This window comes from Scyliorhinus torazame, chromosome 4, assembly GCF_047496885.1.
Source record: "Scyliorhinus torazame isolate Kashiwa2021f chromosome 4, sScyTor2.1, whole genome shotgun sequence".
Taxonomy (NCBI): Eukaryota; Metazoa; Chordata; class Chondrichthyes; order Carcharhiniformes; family Scyliorhinidae; genus Scyliorhinus; species Scyliorhinus torazame.
Genome location: NC_092710.1, coordinates 325379814 through 325397646, shown reverse-complemented (window position 1 = coordinate 325397646; position 17833 = coordinate 325379814). Strand labels below are relative to the sequence as shown.

Here is a 17833-nt window from a genome sequence, read left to right as displayed (position 1 = left end):
TTATGACTTCTCCACAGCTTAAACTGAGGCCCACAGGAGGAAACATCTGCCAACTCTGATTCTGTTAAGTTTCCTCTGGCTCCTGCTGAGGCACCTTAACCAGGTAAAGAACAAAACACAAAGGCTCAACAGGACCGTTCGTCAGATTTGCACAATTTTCCTCTTCCAGATGGGGTTGCAGCAACCAGCAAGTTGTCTTAGCCGATGAAACTCACCACAGATGTGTTTTAGAGACTGTTGGAGATTGAGGCTCAGACACATGACATTAAATCTAAAAATAAAAATCTAAACCAAGTTAAATGTATGCATCTGGTCATTTGCTCCAAATTCCTGTAGTAATTCTTTCCCTCTCTTCCCAATATTTTCTTTACAAGCTAATTTATGTTATATGGCAGTAACAGATTTCCTTGTGTTTCACATCACGACTTACATAAATTTCAATATTTGGACAACACTTACTTCCCTTGCAATTGTAACCAAAGCCCCCTACTGCTTTAGCACTAGAAACAAATTTAGAACCTAACAGATGAAACACGTTACCTTCTGAAACTCTCCAAACATGTATGAGAGTGTTCTGGGAATGATGCCCCTATCACTGTATCGCTCAGCTCCTCCTGTAACAGTGAATGTTTTCCCACTGCCTGTCTGCCCATAAGCAAAAATAGTGCCGTTGTAGCCTGAAAGGACACTATAAAGAAAAACAACAATATTAATGTGCATATCTAGAAGCATACTACTGCTGGTTATTAACTACATATTTGAACAAAATTTATCTGATATTTGTTATCCCAATCATGCACAGCCTAATAGATCAGTCATTTTCAAACCCGGGGTCACGTCAGAATGGCAGCCGGTGACTAGTGGTGTGCCTCAGGGGTCTGTGCTGGAACTAACAACTTTTCACAATATACATTAATGATCTGGAAGAAGGCACTGTTGCTAAGTTTGCAGATGACACAAAAATCTGTAGGGGGACAGGTAGTATTGAGGAAGCAAGGGGGTTGCAGAAGGACTTGGACAGGCTAGGAGAGTGGGTAATGAAGTGGCAGATGAAATACAATGTGGAAAAGTGTGAGGTTATGCACTTTGGAAGGAGGAATAGAAGCATAGCCTATTTTCTAAATGGAGAAATGCTGAGAAATCAGAAGCACAAAGGGACTTGGGAGTCCATGGGTGGGATTCTCCCAACGGGAGGCTAAGTGCCGACGCCGGAGTAAAAACCAGAGTGTTTTACTCCGGTGTCGGCACCCGTTCCCAGACCCCTATTCTCCGCCCTCCGTGGGGCTAGCAGGGGCGTCACACGATTTACAGTGGCAGTGCCTTGGCGTGGCGTCAGAGACGAGGGAATTCTGGCAGGGATTTGCAGATGTTATGTCAGAAGTCCTGGAAGGTAGGGTAACTCCGAGTCCAGAATTAGCAATATTTGGGGTGTCGGAAGATCCGGGGGCAAAGGGGGGGGGGAGGGAGGCCGATATTCTGGCCTTCTCCTCCCTAGTGACTCGGAGACGGATCTTGCTGAGATGGAGGGACTCGGAGCTCCTGAAATCAGGAGTGTGGGTCAGCGATATGGTAGAGTTTCTCAGTCTGGAGAAAATCAAGTTTGCTTTAAGAGGATCGATACAGGGATTCGCCCGGAGTTGGCAGCCGTTCATCGATTTCTTTAACAAAAACTGAACGTCAGCAGTAAGGGGGGAAAGGCAAAAAGCGGGGGGGGGGGGGGGGGGGGGGGGGGGAGGAAAATAGGAGGCATGGCAATGTTAAATAAGGACAGGGAATTTAGTATACAGGTAATTGGGGATAGGGCGGGAGAAGTGGATTACGTGGTCCATTGTGTGTTGTTATTTTAGGGGGCATTTTGTGCGTCGACCCGCGCAGTTGTTTTAGTAATGTCAATATGTTAAATTGTGAAAATTACAAATGCTTCAATAAAATATATATTTTTTAAACTTTCATGTCGTGAGGGCTAGAATACTAGACCAGGTATGTCCTTCTGAGGCTGCATAAGGCCCCATTTGGAGTATTGTTAGCATTGTAAGGAAGGATGTGCACACTATAACGATTGTTTTTTGCACACATTTTTTTATTATTGTTGCTTATTGTGCCAAAATGTCTTAATAAAATTGTTTATCAAAAAAAAAAGGAGGGATGTGCTGGCCTTGGAAAGGGTCCGAGGAGATTCACAAGAATGATCCCTGGAATGAAGAGCTTGTCGTATGAGGAACGGTTGAGGATTCTGGGTCTGTACTCAATGTCGTTTAGAAGGATGAGGGGGATCTTATTGAAACTTACAGGATACTGCGAGGCCTGGATAGAGTGGACATGGAGAGGATGTTTCCACTTGTAGGAAAATCTAGAACAAGAGGACACCATCTCAGGCTAAAAGGACAATCCTTTAAAACTGAGATGAGGAGGAATTTCTTCAGCCAGAGGATGGTGAATCTGTGGAATTCTTTGCCACAGAAGGTAGTGGAGGCCAAATCACTGAGTGTCTTTAAGACAACGATAGATAGGTTCTTGATTAATAAAGGGGGTCAGGGGTTATGGGGTGAAGACAAGAGAATGGGGATGAGAAAAATATCAACCATGATTGAATGGCAGAGCAAACCCGATGGGCTGAGTGGCCTAATTCTGCCCCTAGGTCTTATGGTCTTATGGCACTGGCAATGGCACAGGGGCTGGTTTAGCTTACTGGGCTAAATCGCTAGCTTTTAAAGCAGACCAAGGCAGGCCAGCAGCACGGTTCAATTCCCGTACCAGCCTCCCCGAACAGGCGCCGGAATGTGGCGACTAGGAGCTTTTCACAGTAACTTCATTGAAGCCTACTTGTGACAATAAGCGATTTTCATTTTCATTTCATTTCATGCGTGGCACCAAGGCCAACACTGCGAGGGTGGCGACTGCAGTGGAGAGCTTAGAGCATGACATCAGCGGCATGAGTGGTAGTGTCCAAGGCGTTGCTCAGTTAGTGACGGCCGTGGCTGAGGGCCTCGATGACATGCCATGGTCGCTGGGTGCCGTGTCCCTGACGCAGGTGGACCTTGCCGAGGTGCTGCGGAGCATGTCCCATTCTCAGATGGGCATTGCTGAGGCACTCCAGAGCATGTCCCAGTAACTCAGGAACTTGTCCAAGACGCAGGTGGATATTGGCGAGGGGCTGCAGAGCATGTCCCCGTCACAGAGAGGCATCGCTGAGGGCGTCAATACCATGGTGCAGGCAATAGGGAGCCGCCAGGGCTCGCAGAGCTAGATGACGCAGGGGCCTCTGGAGCTTACTCCAGCCGCCCCACTGCCCCAAAGTAACATCAAGGCCCTGAGGGCATCCACCCGGAGGACAAAGCGCTGGAGGCCATCCCGAAGCCTCCCTACATGTGCCACCAGCAATTCAGCCAAGGCCCTCGGGCTCCAGGCCCTCTAGAGGAAGCCTGCCAAGGGCATCAGGCATCCTGAGGACACACCTAGATGTAATGGCAGAGCACAGAGGACAAATAAGATTCAGGATCACTGAGAGGGCACTGGGTGAGGGAGGGGGGAAGGGCTGCACCAACAGTAGCTAGGGACAGTTAGGGTCATAGTGGTACACTATTAAAACATGTTACACCCGAGTCAAGTGGAGCCTCTGTCACATTATTCCACACTGTGGGCCGACCTGCGCCCCCGTCTCCCAGTTGACTTAGCCCGGCCCAGCCCCCTAGCACGGTGGTCCTAGAACTGGGTTCCCCCCACTCCCTAGCCATATCATGTGTGAGTGTCCTGTCAGCAGACAGGCAGGAGTCAGGCTATGGCTTGGATTGAGGAGCAGCTGAGCTCAACTCACAGTGGGTTATCATCAGCCTCCTGCCTTGAATATTGGATCCTAACACAGGCCCATCACACTGGAATGATGTTACACAAATCCTGGGAGGATGGGGCAATGCAAATGGATGGCAGGGGGAATGGTTGGGGGGCTGAGGGAGAGGCAGATCGGAATGGGGAGGGGTGAAATGACGTACAAAGCCATGCCCTATGAGAAGCGGATGAGGGCCTCCCTGGGCTGGTCCTCCAGACCCTCACTGCCGCTTCCTGTCCTCCATCCTCAGTCGGCTACCACGGGTCCTCCCCAGGTTCTCGATCCTCCCGGTCCGGCTTCTCCTCATCCTCAGACCAGGCTACATGTTCATCCTCCTCATCCTCCACCATGTCGACCCGCTGCTACCAGGTTGTGGAGGGCACAGGAGACCACCTCAAAGAAAGCAGGGTGTATTCCAGAGCATTTAAGCAGTTAGATGCACTGTTCAATGACAGGGCCACGAGGGCTTCATTATACTCTGTCTCCGCATCGGTCTCCGGCTTCATTATTAGCCAGGACATCAGTGGATACCCCTTATCTCCTTCGAGTCAAACGGTCACCCTGGGGTGTCGCTCGAGGATGCCAGGGTCTCCAAACATCCCCAGGATGTAGCTGCCATGCACACTCCCTGGGAATTGTGCATGATCTTGAGGTGGCAGTTGCACACAAGTTGAACTTTCAGGGAGTGAAACCCTTTCCTGTTAATGAAGGGCGTTCCCGCACTGCTCGGTGCGCGCAAGGGTGACATGAGTGCCATCTATTACGCCCTGCACCTGGGGCATCCTGGTGATGGCGGAGAATCCTGCTGCCCGACATCTTGATGAGCTTGGTGCAGGTCAAAGTTTATGTGGTCAGCTGCCCGGGCAAACAGGGCACCGTGACTTCATGGATGCACTTGGGAATGTTGGTTGTGAGTTGCCACACAGGTTCCCGCTCAAGCTCTGGAATGAACCCAAGATTCAAAGGTTCAGGGCTGCGGTGACCGTCATGTCCACCGGGGTAGCCTCCTCCGCCATGTGGTGGCAAGTCCGCAAGGACATGGCACAGATGCTGCACCATTCCCTTGTTGAGGTGGAGCCTCCTGCGGCACACGCAATCCAATACCTTCTCAAACGACCAGCAACACCTTGGGCCATCATCAGCCTCCCTCTTTGAGTCCCCTGCTTGGCCTGGTCCTCAGGTTGTGGGGTGGGCTCCTGCACATGCGCTGCCACCTAGAGTCTCAGTCAACGCTGCTGCCATTACCTTCCCTGGCATCTGGCCTCCTGGGCTGCCACTGCGTGGGCAGCTGCTGCGGCGTCCACAATATCATCCATCATGTGACAATTGTAAGGAATTGGAAAGGGTGAGAGACCGACAATCAGTTAGGGCTTCCACACCACTACCCTTGGGTCCCCCAAGCCTGCCCTACTTTATTATAGGTAATAAAGGGTAAGGGAAGAAATTATTTAGTGCATATAGTAAGCCAGGACAGCAGAAAATGCTGAGATGCTAAGAGTATGAGAAAGATCTGATGAAGGCAGTCAGTATTCAGACTGACTAATCACATCGCATTGTTATCATTACTGGGCAAATCTCCCAGTTCTCGAGAATATGGTGGGAAAGCAGGTGGCCCGACCACACCACATTGCAGAAACTTAGAGAAATCTTCCCATGGCATATTATCTCTTCAAACTTGATGGACAGACATTTTCGTACAATTATATGAATAATAAATATTTTAACCCAATCACAGTCAGAAAGGGGACGGAGATTATGATTTCTTTAAGAGACCAGGAGAAACCTTTTATTCGCTCTCGGAATTCATCTTCAGTAAGGCCTTTGATAAGGTCCCTCATGGCAGACTGGTACAAAAGGTGAAGTCACACGGGATCCTGAGCTGGCAAGATGGATACAGAACTGGCTGGGTCATAGAAGGCAGAGAGTAGCAATGGAAGGGTGCTTTTCTGATTGGAGGGCTGTGACCAGTGGTGTTCCGCAGGGATCAGTGCTGTTCGTAGTATATATAAATGATTTGGAGGAAAATGTAACTGGTCTGATTAGTACGTTTGCGGATGACACAAAGGTTGGTGCAATTGCGGATAGCGATGAGGACTGTCAGAGGATACAGCAGGATTTAGATCATTTGGAGACTTGGGCGGAGAGATGACAGATGGAGTTTAATTTGGACAAATGTGAGGTGATGCATTTTGGAAGGTCTAATACAGGTAGGGAATATACGGTGAATGGTAGAACCCTCAAGAGTATTGACAGTCAGAGAGATCTTGGTGTACAGGTCCACAGGTCACTGAAAGGGGCAACACAGGTGGGGAAGGTAGTCAAGAAGGCATACGGCAAGCTTGCCTTCATTGGCCAGGGCACTGAGTATAAAAATTGGCAAGTCATGTTGCAGCTGTATAGAACCTTAGTTGGGCCACACTTGGAGTATAGTGTTCAATTCTGGTCGCCACACTACCAGAAGGATGTGGAGGCTTTAGAGAGGGTGCAGAAGAGATTTACCAGGATGTTGCCTGGTATGGAGGGCATTAGCTATGAGGAGAGGTTAAATAAACTTGGTTTGTTCTCACTGGAACGAAGAAGTTTGAGGGGCGACCTGACAGAGGTCTACAAAATTATGAGGAGCATAGACAGAGTGGATAGTCAGATACTTTTTCCCAGGGTAGAGGGGTAAATTACTAGGGGGCATAGGTTTAAGGTGCGAGGGGCAAGGTTTAGAGGAGATGTGCGAGGCAAGTTTTTTTTACACAGAGGGTAGTGGGTGCCTGGAACTCGCTGCCGGAGGAGATGGTGGAAGCAGAGACGATAGTGACGTTTAAGGGACATCTTGACAAATACATGAATAGGATGGGAACAGAGGGATACGGACCCCGAAAGTGTAGAAGATTTTAGTTTAGGCGGGCAGCATGGTCGGCGCAGGCTTGGAGGGCCGAAGGGCCTGTTCTTGTGCTGTACTTTTCTTTGTTCTTTGTTCTTAACCTAACCTAAGCTATTTACTTTTGTTCCAGTTTTGTATCGTACATTTTGCAAACTGAATTGTATCTCAAATTCGACTCAATCATCTGTATTTGCGTTTGACAAACAACTTTTAAATTCTGCATTCGTATGAAATTTGACTCGATCAATAGACTTTGAAACTGACATAAATAAAGATATTCTTGACTTCACTCAAGAAGCTCAGTCTCGAGTTCTGTATGATTGATATACAAGTGCGGCGACACATAAATATATTAACAAAATACAGATCCATCACCAACCCTTACATTCCACGCCATCTATCAGGGTACCATCCAACCAGCCAGTTGTGCTGGGGGACGCAACCTTGCAACGCACCCCCGGCCACAGCAGAGGCCCCCTGAGCACTGGACCGCAGACATATGACACCAGAGCCCTGCCAGCAACATCTCTTGGACCGGGACTAGATTCCGTCCTCGATCCACAAACCCACCCTCTGACCGCAGGGCCAAGCTCTTGGATGTTGATGCTTCTGTGGTGTTGATGCCCCCAATGTTCAGGCAAAGTGTCCAGGCCGCAGAGTCTGATCAGGAAGCCAGGCAGTACCACTTGCCTGCGACATGGCACGTCTACCCAAGGGAATCTACTTGGGAACTGTGAAGTGCTCACAAAACTATCAATGCTAATTCCCTTTTGGCAGCCTTCAGCTGTGCAGTCAGAGTCTGCAACAGGAGTTAAAGTGACCGGCACAATATTACCATGGACAGGGATCTTTCCAGGGGGTGTTCGGTAGGACAGGCAGGCAGCAGCTGAAGTTGACCTTGGTATAGGTATACACAATCTGGGGGTTGGCATGTTGAACCCACTGGTGCTGAGCCCCTCACCCGCCCCCACCCCCATAAATCTCCTCTGGACCTTCACAAAGCCCTTCACAGCTTTCCCGAGGCTTGGTGACCAGAACTAGATAGAATATTCCAGTTAGGATCTTCCCAGACGATTACATTAGCCTGCTTTTTTACTCACTACCTCTATTTCAGGAATTCAGAAGTGCAAGATCCCATAGGGCAGCACGGTAGCACAAGTGGATAGCACTGTGGCTTCACAGCGCCAGGGGCCCAGGTTCTATTCCCTGCTGGGACACTGTCTGTGCGGAGTCTGCACGTTCTCCCCGTGTCTGCGTGGGTTTCCTCCAGGTGCTCCGGTTTTCTCCCACAGTCCAAAGACGTGCAGGTTAGGTGGATTGGCCATGATAAATTGCCCTTAGTGACCAAAAAGATTAGGAGGGGTTATTGGGTACGGGGATAGGGTGGAAGTGAGGGCTTATGTGGGTTGGTGCAGACTCACTGGGCCGAATGGCCTCCTTCTACACTATATGTTCTCTGTTCTATATGCTTTACTAACTTCTCTCTCAATATATCCTGCCACTATCCAAGGTGGATGCACATACACTCCCAGGTACCTATGTTCTTCCACACTCTTTAGAATTGAGCCATTAAGCCTATCTTGCCTTTTCTCGTCCCTTCTGCCAAAATGCATCACCTCACAATCACCTCTCTGCATTGTATTCCACCTGCCACTTGTCTGTTCATTCTGCTGGCTTATCTATATCCTACTGCAGGCAATTTTTATCTGCTTGCCACTCCTCCAGGTTTGGCATCATCAGCAAATTTTGAATTTTATTCTGTATTCCAAGATGCAAGGCATTTATACAAAGCTACAAAAAAAATCTCTAATCCCAGCATTTACCCCTGGGGAACACCACTGTCTTAAACTTCCAGGCCAAAAAATAACCAACTACCACAACTCCATGCTTCTGTCCTTCAGCCAATTTTCAATTCAGCCAAAAATTCAATTACACACTGCCTCCCATTCCATGAGCCTCAGTTTTGTTGACAAGCCTTTTATGTGGTATCTTGTCAAATGCATTCTTAAAATCCATATAGACAACATGCACCACATTCCTTTCATCGATCTGCTCTCTTACTTCATCAACGTTGGCGTAGCAGTATTGTCACTGGACTAGTAATCCAGACACCCAGGGTAATGCTCTGGGGTCCCAGGTTCGAATCTCACCATGGCAGATGGTGAAATTTGAATTCAATAAAAGTCTGCAATAAAAAAATCTAAAGATAACCATGCGACCATTGTCAATTATTGTAATAATCCAGCTGGATCACTAATGCCCTTCAGGGAAGGAAATCTGCCATCCTAATCCGGTCTGGCCTAATCTGGTCTGCCCCTCCACTGAAATGGCTTAGCAAACCACTCAGGTCACGGGCAATTAGGGATGGGCAACAAATGCTGGCTCAGCCAGCGACGCCCAATTCCCAAGAACAAATAAAAAACACTCATGGCAGGATTCTTAGTCTCCAACCTGCTCTTGTAGCCATAGTATTTATCTGGCTGGTCCAGTTCAGTATCTGGTCAATGGTAACCCCCAGGATGTTGTTCGTAGGAGTTCCAACTATGGTAATTGTGATGAATGTAAGAAATTGTTATATTTTATATTTGTATTGTTATATTTTATAATGGTATTTAAAAAACCTAAGTAAGACAGTATGTCTGCTAAAGATGTGATGAAGGTGTCACAACAGTGAGGGAATCCTGGATTTTACAGGGGGTGGGGTGCTCTGCTGCTAAGAGAAGCATTTACTAGTTTACAGATAGTTGGCTAATGGAACATCGTTTTGGTTTGGAGGTCCCTGGGTGTAGATAATTCATGAGAGATCTTGGGCTGGATTCTCCAATTTGCAGGTGAAGTGCTGACGCCGGCGTGGGAACAGTGGCTTTGTAAGCCAGAAAAAATGGCGCAATAGCTGTACCGATCGTCTGTCCGGTGGGGGGGCCAGTAACCGCGCAGCGTAAAGCCCCTCATGTTATTTGCGGAAACGGGTGGAGAATTGCCGAGTCCGTGGCCGCACATGGTGGCGGTCTGTGGCGGCCGCGCCATGCAACATGGTGCCGGCCGTGCACAGACCCAGCCAAAAATAATGACCCCTAGTAACCCCCTCGCCACCCCGGACCACGCCCCACCAGCTCCCCCAGCCCCTGCCGAAGCCCTCCAGCCAGCAGAGCGGCTCCCCGACTGTGGCACTGGACACAGTCCGCAGCCACCAATTGAGATGCATGAATACAAAACATAAGTGTTCCGCGCCATCGGAAAGTCAGCCCATCAGGGGCGAAGCATCAGGGGGGGCCTATACGGCTTGCGACGTACTCCCCGAGTACGCCATTTTTGAGGGGGCGGAGCATCGCAAAAGCGGCGGCACCCCTGATTTCGGCGCTAATGGGGATTCTCCCCACGATAGCCGAAAGCGATTTCGGTGTCGGCGACTGGAGAATCCCGCCCATTGTATTTGGTTTTGGCAAAACAGTTCACAGGACATCTTGCAGGTGGAGTCAGAAGAATGCCTTATGCTTTGGGTTTAGATGATGTAATTAAGGAGAGGAGCCAAGTCTTTCGGTAGTTTCCATTTGCCAAAGGAATTTAGACTGATCAGAAGTGTCTTTCAGATTGCTCCTGAAAGATTCTCTCCAAGGTCTGCCATGATTGAATGGTGGAGCAGACTCAATGGGCCAAATGGTCTCATTCTTCTCCTACGTCTTATGGTCTAAGATCTCTGTACAGAGAAAAGCAAGTAAAACCAATTGGCTGTTAACTTTATTTAGAAATGAACTTCCGGTGGCGTAATATAGGGAGAGGCGGCTCCCACTAGAGTACTATATTTTTGTAGCTCCCACTGGAAAACTGTATTTTTTGCCCCTTTTCTTAGTCCCAGAGATTGTTTACTCTTGGAAATCCACAGTCATTGTAATAAAAGACTGAAATACCCCAAAAAACAGAGAAAAGAAGGCTTTGAGCGGAGGGCTGACAGGCCTCTCAGAGCTCATTGGCAAGTAAAATGGCAGAGTCAGTTTCTGGTGCCCTCCATTCACTCCACTAATAGGGGCTGGATTAGCACAGTGGGCTAAATAGCTGGCTTGCAATGCAGAACAAGGTCAGCAGCGCGAACAGGTGCTGGAATGTGGCGACTAGGGGCTTTTCACAGTAACTTCATTGAAGCCTGCTTGTGACAATAAGCGATTATTATTATTATAATGGCAGAGGTGCTTTCTAGTACTTTGGCAAAGGAATTCAAAAAGCAGCGGTGAAGGAATTCAAAAAGCAGCAACAAATTGTGTCAGAAGACCTCAAGACATCAATTTAAAAGGCCTTGGCCCCCATTCAAACAGTTCTGGGGAAAGCCAATCAGACCGTAGAAGCCCAGGACACAACGATCAAACATACGGAGGTGGCCTTGTCGGGCCACAGCGGTCAGATTGCTTCACTCGAATTGGAATTGTCTTTGGTGATCAAACCAGGGGCTGGTCTAGCACACTGGGCTAAATAGCTGGCTTTCAAAGCTGACCAAGGCAGGCCAGCAGCACGGTTCAATTCCCGTACCAGCCTCCCCGAACAGGCGCCGGAATATGGCGACTAGGGGCTTTTCACAGTAACTTCGTTGAAGCCTACTTGTGACAATAAGCGATTTTCATTTTTGAAACGAATAGATCGTTGAGAGCCAAGATTGGTCCCAGCCAAAGAATCAAACTAAATCCCAGCCCACCTCTCTCTCTCTTTGGTGCCGACAAGTCTGAAGCCCCGTGTTCAAACCAGCAGAACTAGCTTGGTCTCCGGAAACATCTGAATTCACCGTTTTATTTTCTAAATTTAGAGTACCCAATTAATTTTTTCCAATTAAGGGGCAATTTAGCGTGGCCAATCCATCTACGCTGCACATCTGGTTGTGGGGCGAAACCCACGCAAACACGGGGAGAATGTGTAAACTCCACAATGACAGTGACCCAGAGACGGGATCGAACCCGAGACCTCGGCGCCGTAAGGCAGCAGTGCTAACCACTGTGCCACCTTGCTGCCCATGAATTCAGCTGATTGACTTAAAGACTTATGTCCATTAATCATCCGTCAAAAATAATAACAGCAAAATAAAAGAAAAGGGAAATAAGGAAATACACAGGAAGGACCTTACACTATAGAGAGAGGCTCTATTGCCAGAGCGAATAAAAGCAAAGAGTGGGCAACCCTACCTACTGCCCCTATCAAAACTGTGTCCAAACAGGCACCGTGAATGTGGCGACGAGGGGATTTTCACAGTAACCTCATTCCAGTGTTAATGTAAGCCTACTTATGACACTATATATTGTGTTATTATTATTACTATTAGCTGTATGACCGAGAAAATAGGTCAAGGAGGCAAACTTTTGCCTTTTAAAAAATATTTTCTCTTCTCTTGTATTTTTCTGTTTGATTGTTTCTGATTATTCTGAAAAAATTCCTACATTAAGTGGAATGTGAATAATATTGGTTTGCTTAATTGGAATATTTAGTGGCAAAATTAGGAAAGTAGCTATTTCTTTGTTAATATGGTTTATTCTGTGTTTCAATTAAAGTTTGTTTTAACTTAAAGATATCTAATGGTCAGTGTTATTACTCCTGTGGTGCAGTCACCTTTTGTCACAGTTTTACAAATTACAATAATTGGGTTCTCATCCAGAATCCTTTTTTAAAAAATGTTTTAATAGCATTTTCAATTTTATACACAGTTGCATTTTGTGTTTAATATGTACAGTACGTGGGATTCTTTTCTATACACCTTGCTAACTTCTGTCTTGGTGCGCTATCCTCCCCCCACCCCCCCCCCCCCCCGCCCGCCCGCTTTGATAGCCTTCCTATTTCCCTATTCATTCGGGGTGTCAACTCCCCTAGCCTCTGCTCTCCCCTTTGCCCCCCATTCTTTCCTTTGTGCTTTCTGCTATGCCTGCCTTGTGGGGGGGGAGGGGGGGGGGTATCATCCACCCCCTCCCCCTCTGGTGATCCCCTCCTTTCCCCCAGGTTCCCTCCTCTCTTCCTCCCCCCCCCCACCACCACCTCTCCCAGAGTTGTGTGTTCCTGTTAATCTGCTTCTAATTTTTATTTTCTTCCTTTCTAGTTATTGTTGGCTTCAAACAGGTCTTGGAACAGGCCGACAAATTGCCCCATGCTTTGAGGAAGCCTTTCTCCAACCCGCGGACGGAGTATTTGATCTTCTCCAAATGGAGAAATTCCGCCAGGTCTGCCAGCCAGTCTGCAGCTGTGGGTGGGGCTGCTGATCGCCAACCGAGCAGGGAAGTGAAAGCTATGACGTCGTCCCCCTTCCCCATGTGTAGCTTTGACTGTTCTGCTGCTCCAAAGATTGCCACTTTTGGGCATGGCTCCACCCTCATCCCCATGACGTTGGACATTGCCTCAGAAAAGGCTGACCAGAACCCAACAGGTTTGGGACAGGCCCAAAACATGTGGGTGTGGTTGGCCAGGCCTCTCTGGCACCATTCACATTTTTCCCTCACCTCCGAGAAGAACCTGTTTATTCGGGTTCTGGTTAGGTGTGCTCTGTGCACCACTTTGACTGCATGTGGCTGAGCCTTACGCAGGAGGAGCTGGAGTTGGCCCTGCTCAGCGTTTCGCTCCAGATTCCCAGCCCACTTCTATCCCCAGTTCGTCTCCCCATTTCCGTCAAGTCTAGTCCAATAGCATTCGAGCCCTATCCAGTAGTTATCCGTATATTCTCCCAGTTTTCCCCTTCCTTACTGTCCATATTCATCAGGTCCTCTAGTAGTGTGGTCTCCGGGGTCCTGGGGTATCCTACTGTCTCTTTGCAGAGGAAGTGCTTTATTTGTAGGTGCCTAAGTTCCTGTCCCGCCGGCAGTTCCAACTCCTCAGTCAATTTGCTCAGTGTCGCTAGCCTGTTTCCTATATAGAAGTCCCTGACTGTCAGCGGTACCATCCAGTCTCCATTTCTTGAAAGTTCTCATCCGGAATCCTAACATAATGCCATTGAATGTCAAAGGGCGATGATGAGGTTCTCTCCTGTTGGAGATGGTCATTGCCTGGCACTTGTGGCGTAAATGTTACTTATCACTTGTCAGCCCAAGTCTGCATGTAGTCCAGCTCTCGCTGTATTTGGACTATTTCAGTATAGTCATCACAAATGGTACTGAACATTGTGAAATCATCAACAAACATCCCCATTTTTGACCTCATGATGAATGCAAAGTCATTGATGAAACAGCTGAAGATGGTTGAGCCGAGGGCACTACCCTGAGGAACTCCTGCAGTGATCATCTTCATTTGTGCTAGGTATGATTTGGACCAACAGAGGTTTTCCCCCGACTCCCATTGCTCCTTAATGCCACCCGCAGTCAAATGCCGACTTGGTGTCAAGGGCAGTCGTTCCCACCTCACCTCTGGAGTTCAGTTCTTTTGCCCATGTTTGAATCAAGGTCTCAACGAGGTCAAAAGCTGAGTGGCCCTGGCGGAACTCAAACTGACCAGTGAGCAGGTTACTGATAAGCAAGTTCCACTTGATCGCACTGCTTCCGACCCCTTCTATCACTTTACTGATGATTGAGAGTCAACTGATGGGGTAGTAATTAGTCTGGTTAGATTTGTCCTGTGTTTTGTGTACAGGACACACATGGGCAATTTTCCACATTGCCGGGTAGATGCCAGTGTTGCGACTAAACTGGAAGAGCTTGGCTAGGGGTACAGCAAGTTCTGGAATACGTCTTTAATACTATTGCTGGGATATTACCCAGGCCCCTACCCAATTGCAGTATTCAGTGCCTTAAGGCATTTCTTGACATCACACGAAGTGGATCAAATTGACTGAAGGCTGGCATTCTGGTTGAAGAACGTTTCAGCCTTATCTTTGCACAGATGTGCCGGGTGCCCCCATCATTGAGGATGGGGATATTTGTGGAGCCTCCTCCTCCAGTGAATTGTTCAACTGTCCGATACCATTCATGGATGGATGTGGCAGGACTGCAGAGCTTAGATCTGATCCGTTGCTTTTCGAATATCTTAGCTGTCTATTTCCTGCTGCTTATGTGGTCTGGCATGCAAGTAGACCTGTGTTGTAGCTTCACCAGATTGACACCTCATTTTTAGGTATACCTGATTGCTGTTCCTGGCATGCCCTCCTGCGTACTTAATTGAACCAGGGTTGATCCCTTGGATTGGTGGCAGTGGTAAAGTGGGGGATATGGCAGGCCACGAGGTTAGAGATTGTGGTTGAGTACAATTTTGCTGCTGCTGATGGCCCACAGCAACCCATGGTGGCCCGTAGAGTTGCTGGATCTGTTTGAAATCTATCCTATTTAGCATGATGATAGTGCCATACAACACAATGGAGCCTATCCTCAAAGTGAAGACGGGAATTTGTCTCCACAAGGACTGTGTGATGGTCAAATCCTCCTGGCTGCACCATCACTCTGCTGGGGCCTGCTAGTGGGACAAGGGTAAGAGGCGATTTGATAGGAATGTTCAGAAAAATGAGTGGGCTGTAGAGAGTAAATAGGTAGGGGAGAAACTGTTCCTGCTCTTAAAAAGGTCGAGAATGACAGGGCACAGGTATTAAGTGATTTGCAGAAGAAGCAAATGTGGTGTGAGAAAAAACCCACATACAAAAAGAACAAAGAACAATACAGCACAGGAACAGGGCCTTCGTCCCTCCAAGACTGCGTCGATCATGTGGCCCATCTAGACCAACCGCCTGTATCCTTCTATGCCCCGTCTGTTCATGTGCCTAACCACATAAGTCTTAAAGGTCGCTAACGTTTTTGCCTCAACCACCTCACTTGGTAGTGCATTCCAGGCCACCACCACCCTCTGTGTAAAACTTTTCCCCCGCACTCCACTGAACCTGTCCTCCCTCACATTGAACTTGTGCCCCCTTGTAATTGTCACTTCTCTGGGAAAAAGCCTCCAACTGTTCACCCTATCTAGAACACTATAATTTTTTAAACTTCTATCAGGTCGCTCCTCAGCCTCCGTCTCTCTCAGGACAACAATCCCAGTTTATTCAATCTCTCCTCATAGCTAATACCCTCCATACCAGGCAACATCCTTTTCTGTACTCTCTCTCCAAAGCCTCCATGTCCATTTAGTAGTGTGGTCACCAGAATTGGACACAGTATTCCAAATGTGGCCTAACCAACGTTCTATATAATTGTAACATAATTTTCAAGCTTTTATACTCGATACCCCGTCCTATGAAGGCAAGCATGCCGTATGCGCCCTTTACCATCATTTCCACCTGAGCTGCCACTTTTAAGGACCTGTGGACTTCCACGCCCACATGATAGTAAGGAGGATGGACTAGCTGGCCGAGCAGCAATGTCACATGAAAAAAAGGACAGAGTCGGCAGAACTGAGTTTGCCATCATCATTTCTGGTGCCTAGGTTGATGCCTAATGCCTAGGTCGGATTTCATTCCTTTGACACTTTTTAAGCAGTTTGATACAACTGAGTGGTTTGCTCAGCCATTTCAGAGACAGCCACATCTGGAGTTACATGCAAGGACAGCCGAAGGGCAATAGTGAACCACTTTTAATTCAAGTGTTTTTTTTAAATTCAAAATTCCTCCACCTACTGTGATTGGGATGTGAAACCAGCAACAGGAAAAACTTACCAAAACTAATTCAGGGGCGCTATGCAGAAAAGAGCCACCACAAATCCCAGAAACAGCAACCCAGTCCGCTTTGCAGAAAAAGGCGACCAACAGGAGAATGCAAGCCGGCTTTAATGTTTCACAAAAAAAAAATCAGTCTTGTTGTATTCTCTATTGTGCTTTACCCGAATGGCTCAGATGTGGTAGTGTTGAATAAAGAACACAAAGCTTTGTTAACGAACAAAACCATAAATTTATTACACGACTAAGATTCATTCACATTCCTAAAGTAGGTTATTATATAAAATTATGCTACCTCTAACTTACAAAACTCTCAAGTGTACAACTGCTCTCTATGCCTGACACTCTTCCAGCTCACTCCGAACTCTTAACTCCTAATCATCTAATCATCTTCTATCCCAGAATCCCCATGTCACATGATATATATATGACTGATCTGTGGTTCCCTCTAGTGGTAAGAAGCATTATCATTAACTTGTTAACTCTTTGCATCCCAGTCAAGTCTCAGCCACAAACTTGTTATAGAGATCAAGACAGAGAACCAATGTAGCCTCAAACAGCACTCAAAATAATTACAGAACATCTAAGGAGCCAGCGTTAGCACATCCATGTCACTCTTCAAACTACTACCCTTTTTCCTGGGTAAACATCGAACAGACTCTGACACAAGAGGTAATTACAGTTGGAAGACACTCAATTAGAGCCAAGGGACGGGATTCTCCGACCCCCCCCCCCCCCCCCGGCGGGTCAGAGAATCGCCGGGGGGGCAGCGTAAATCCCAGCCACCCTTCGATATTTTCCGGCCCCCCAAAAATCCCGGTGAGTGAATCGCACCATGCGCCTTGGAGAATGTTGACGACCGGCGTGACGCAACGAGCTCAGGGGCCACCCCAATTCTCTGGGCCGGATGGGCCAAATTCCCGCCGTGACCACGGGTCACGCCGGCGTAAATCGAACCACCTATTTAACGGCGTCAACCAGTCGTGATGGTGATTCTGGCCAGCGCGGAGTTAGGGGTCGGAGTGTGCGGCCGCCGGAGAAGCGATGGCACAGTCGCAGGTGGTGGGGGGGTCGCAGGAGCTGTTGGAGTGTGCGTGTTGTGGGGGAGGAGCTGGGGGGGTTGAGCGGCTTGGGGGGGGGGGGGGAGGGACTTGGGGGAGGGGGAGGGGCGTGAGTGGGGAGGGGCGGAGGGAGAGGGGCGGAGGAGAGGGGTGAGGGGGAGGGGCGAGGGTGCGTGATGGAGAGGGTGCGTGATGGAGAGGAGGGTGGGGAGGGGTTGGGGGAGGGGTTAGGGAGGGTGCGTGCCGCGGAGGAGAGGGGGGGGTTGGGGGGGATGCGTGCCGGGGTGGACAGGGGAGGGAGGGGGGGGGGGAGGATTGTGGAGGGTGCATGCCACGGAGAAGAGGGGGGGTTGGTGAGGGTGCGTGCCGAGGAGGAGAGGGGGGGTTGGTGAGGGTGCGTGCCGAGGAGGAGAGGGGGGGGGGTTCGGGAGGGTGCGTGCCGGGGAGTAGGGGAGAGGGGGGTGGTGGTATGGGTAATGGTGACA

At 48.6% G+C, this 17833-nt stretch overlaps 1 protein-coding gene across 5 annotated transcripts in view; it reads right to left on the bottom strand.

The window, feature by feature from the left end:
• Positions 1 to 17833, bottom strand: part of kif6 (kinesin family member 6) — an 848078-nt gene that overhangs the window by 763676 nt on the left and 66569 nt on the right. For all 5 annotated transcript variants that reach the window (XM_072500179.1, XM_072500178.1, XM_072500180.1 and 2 more), the window contains exon 4: positions 541 to 688. In XM_072500179.1, coding sequence (XP_072356280.1) covers positions 541 to 688 — 148 coding nt within the window. The remainder of the gene's footprint in view (positions 1 to 540; positions 689 to 17833) is intronic.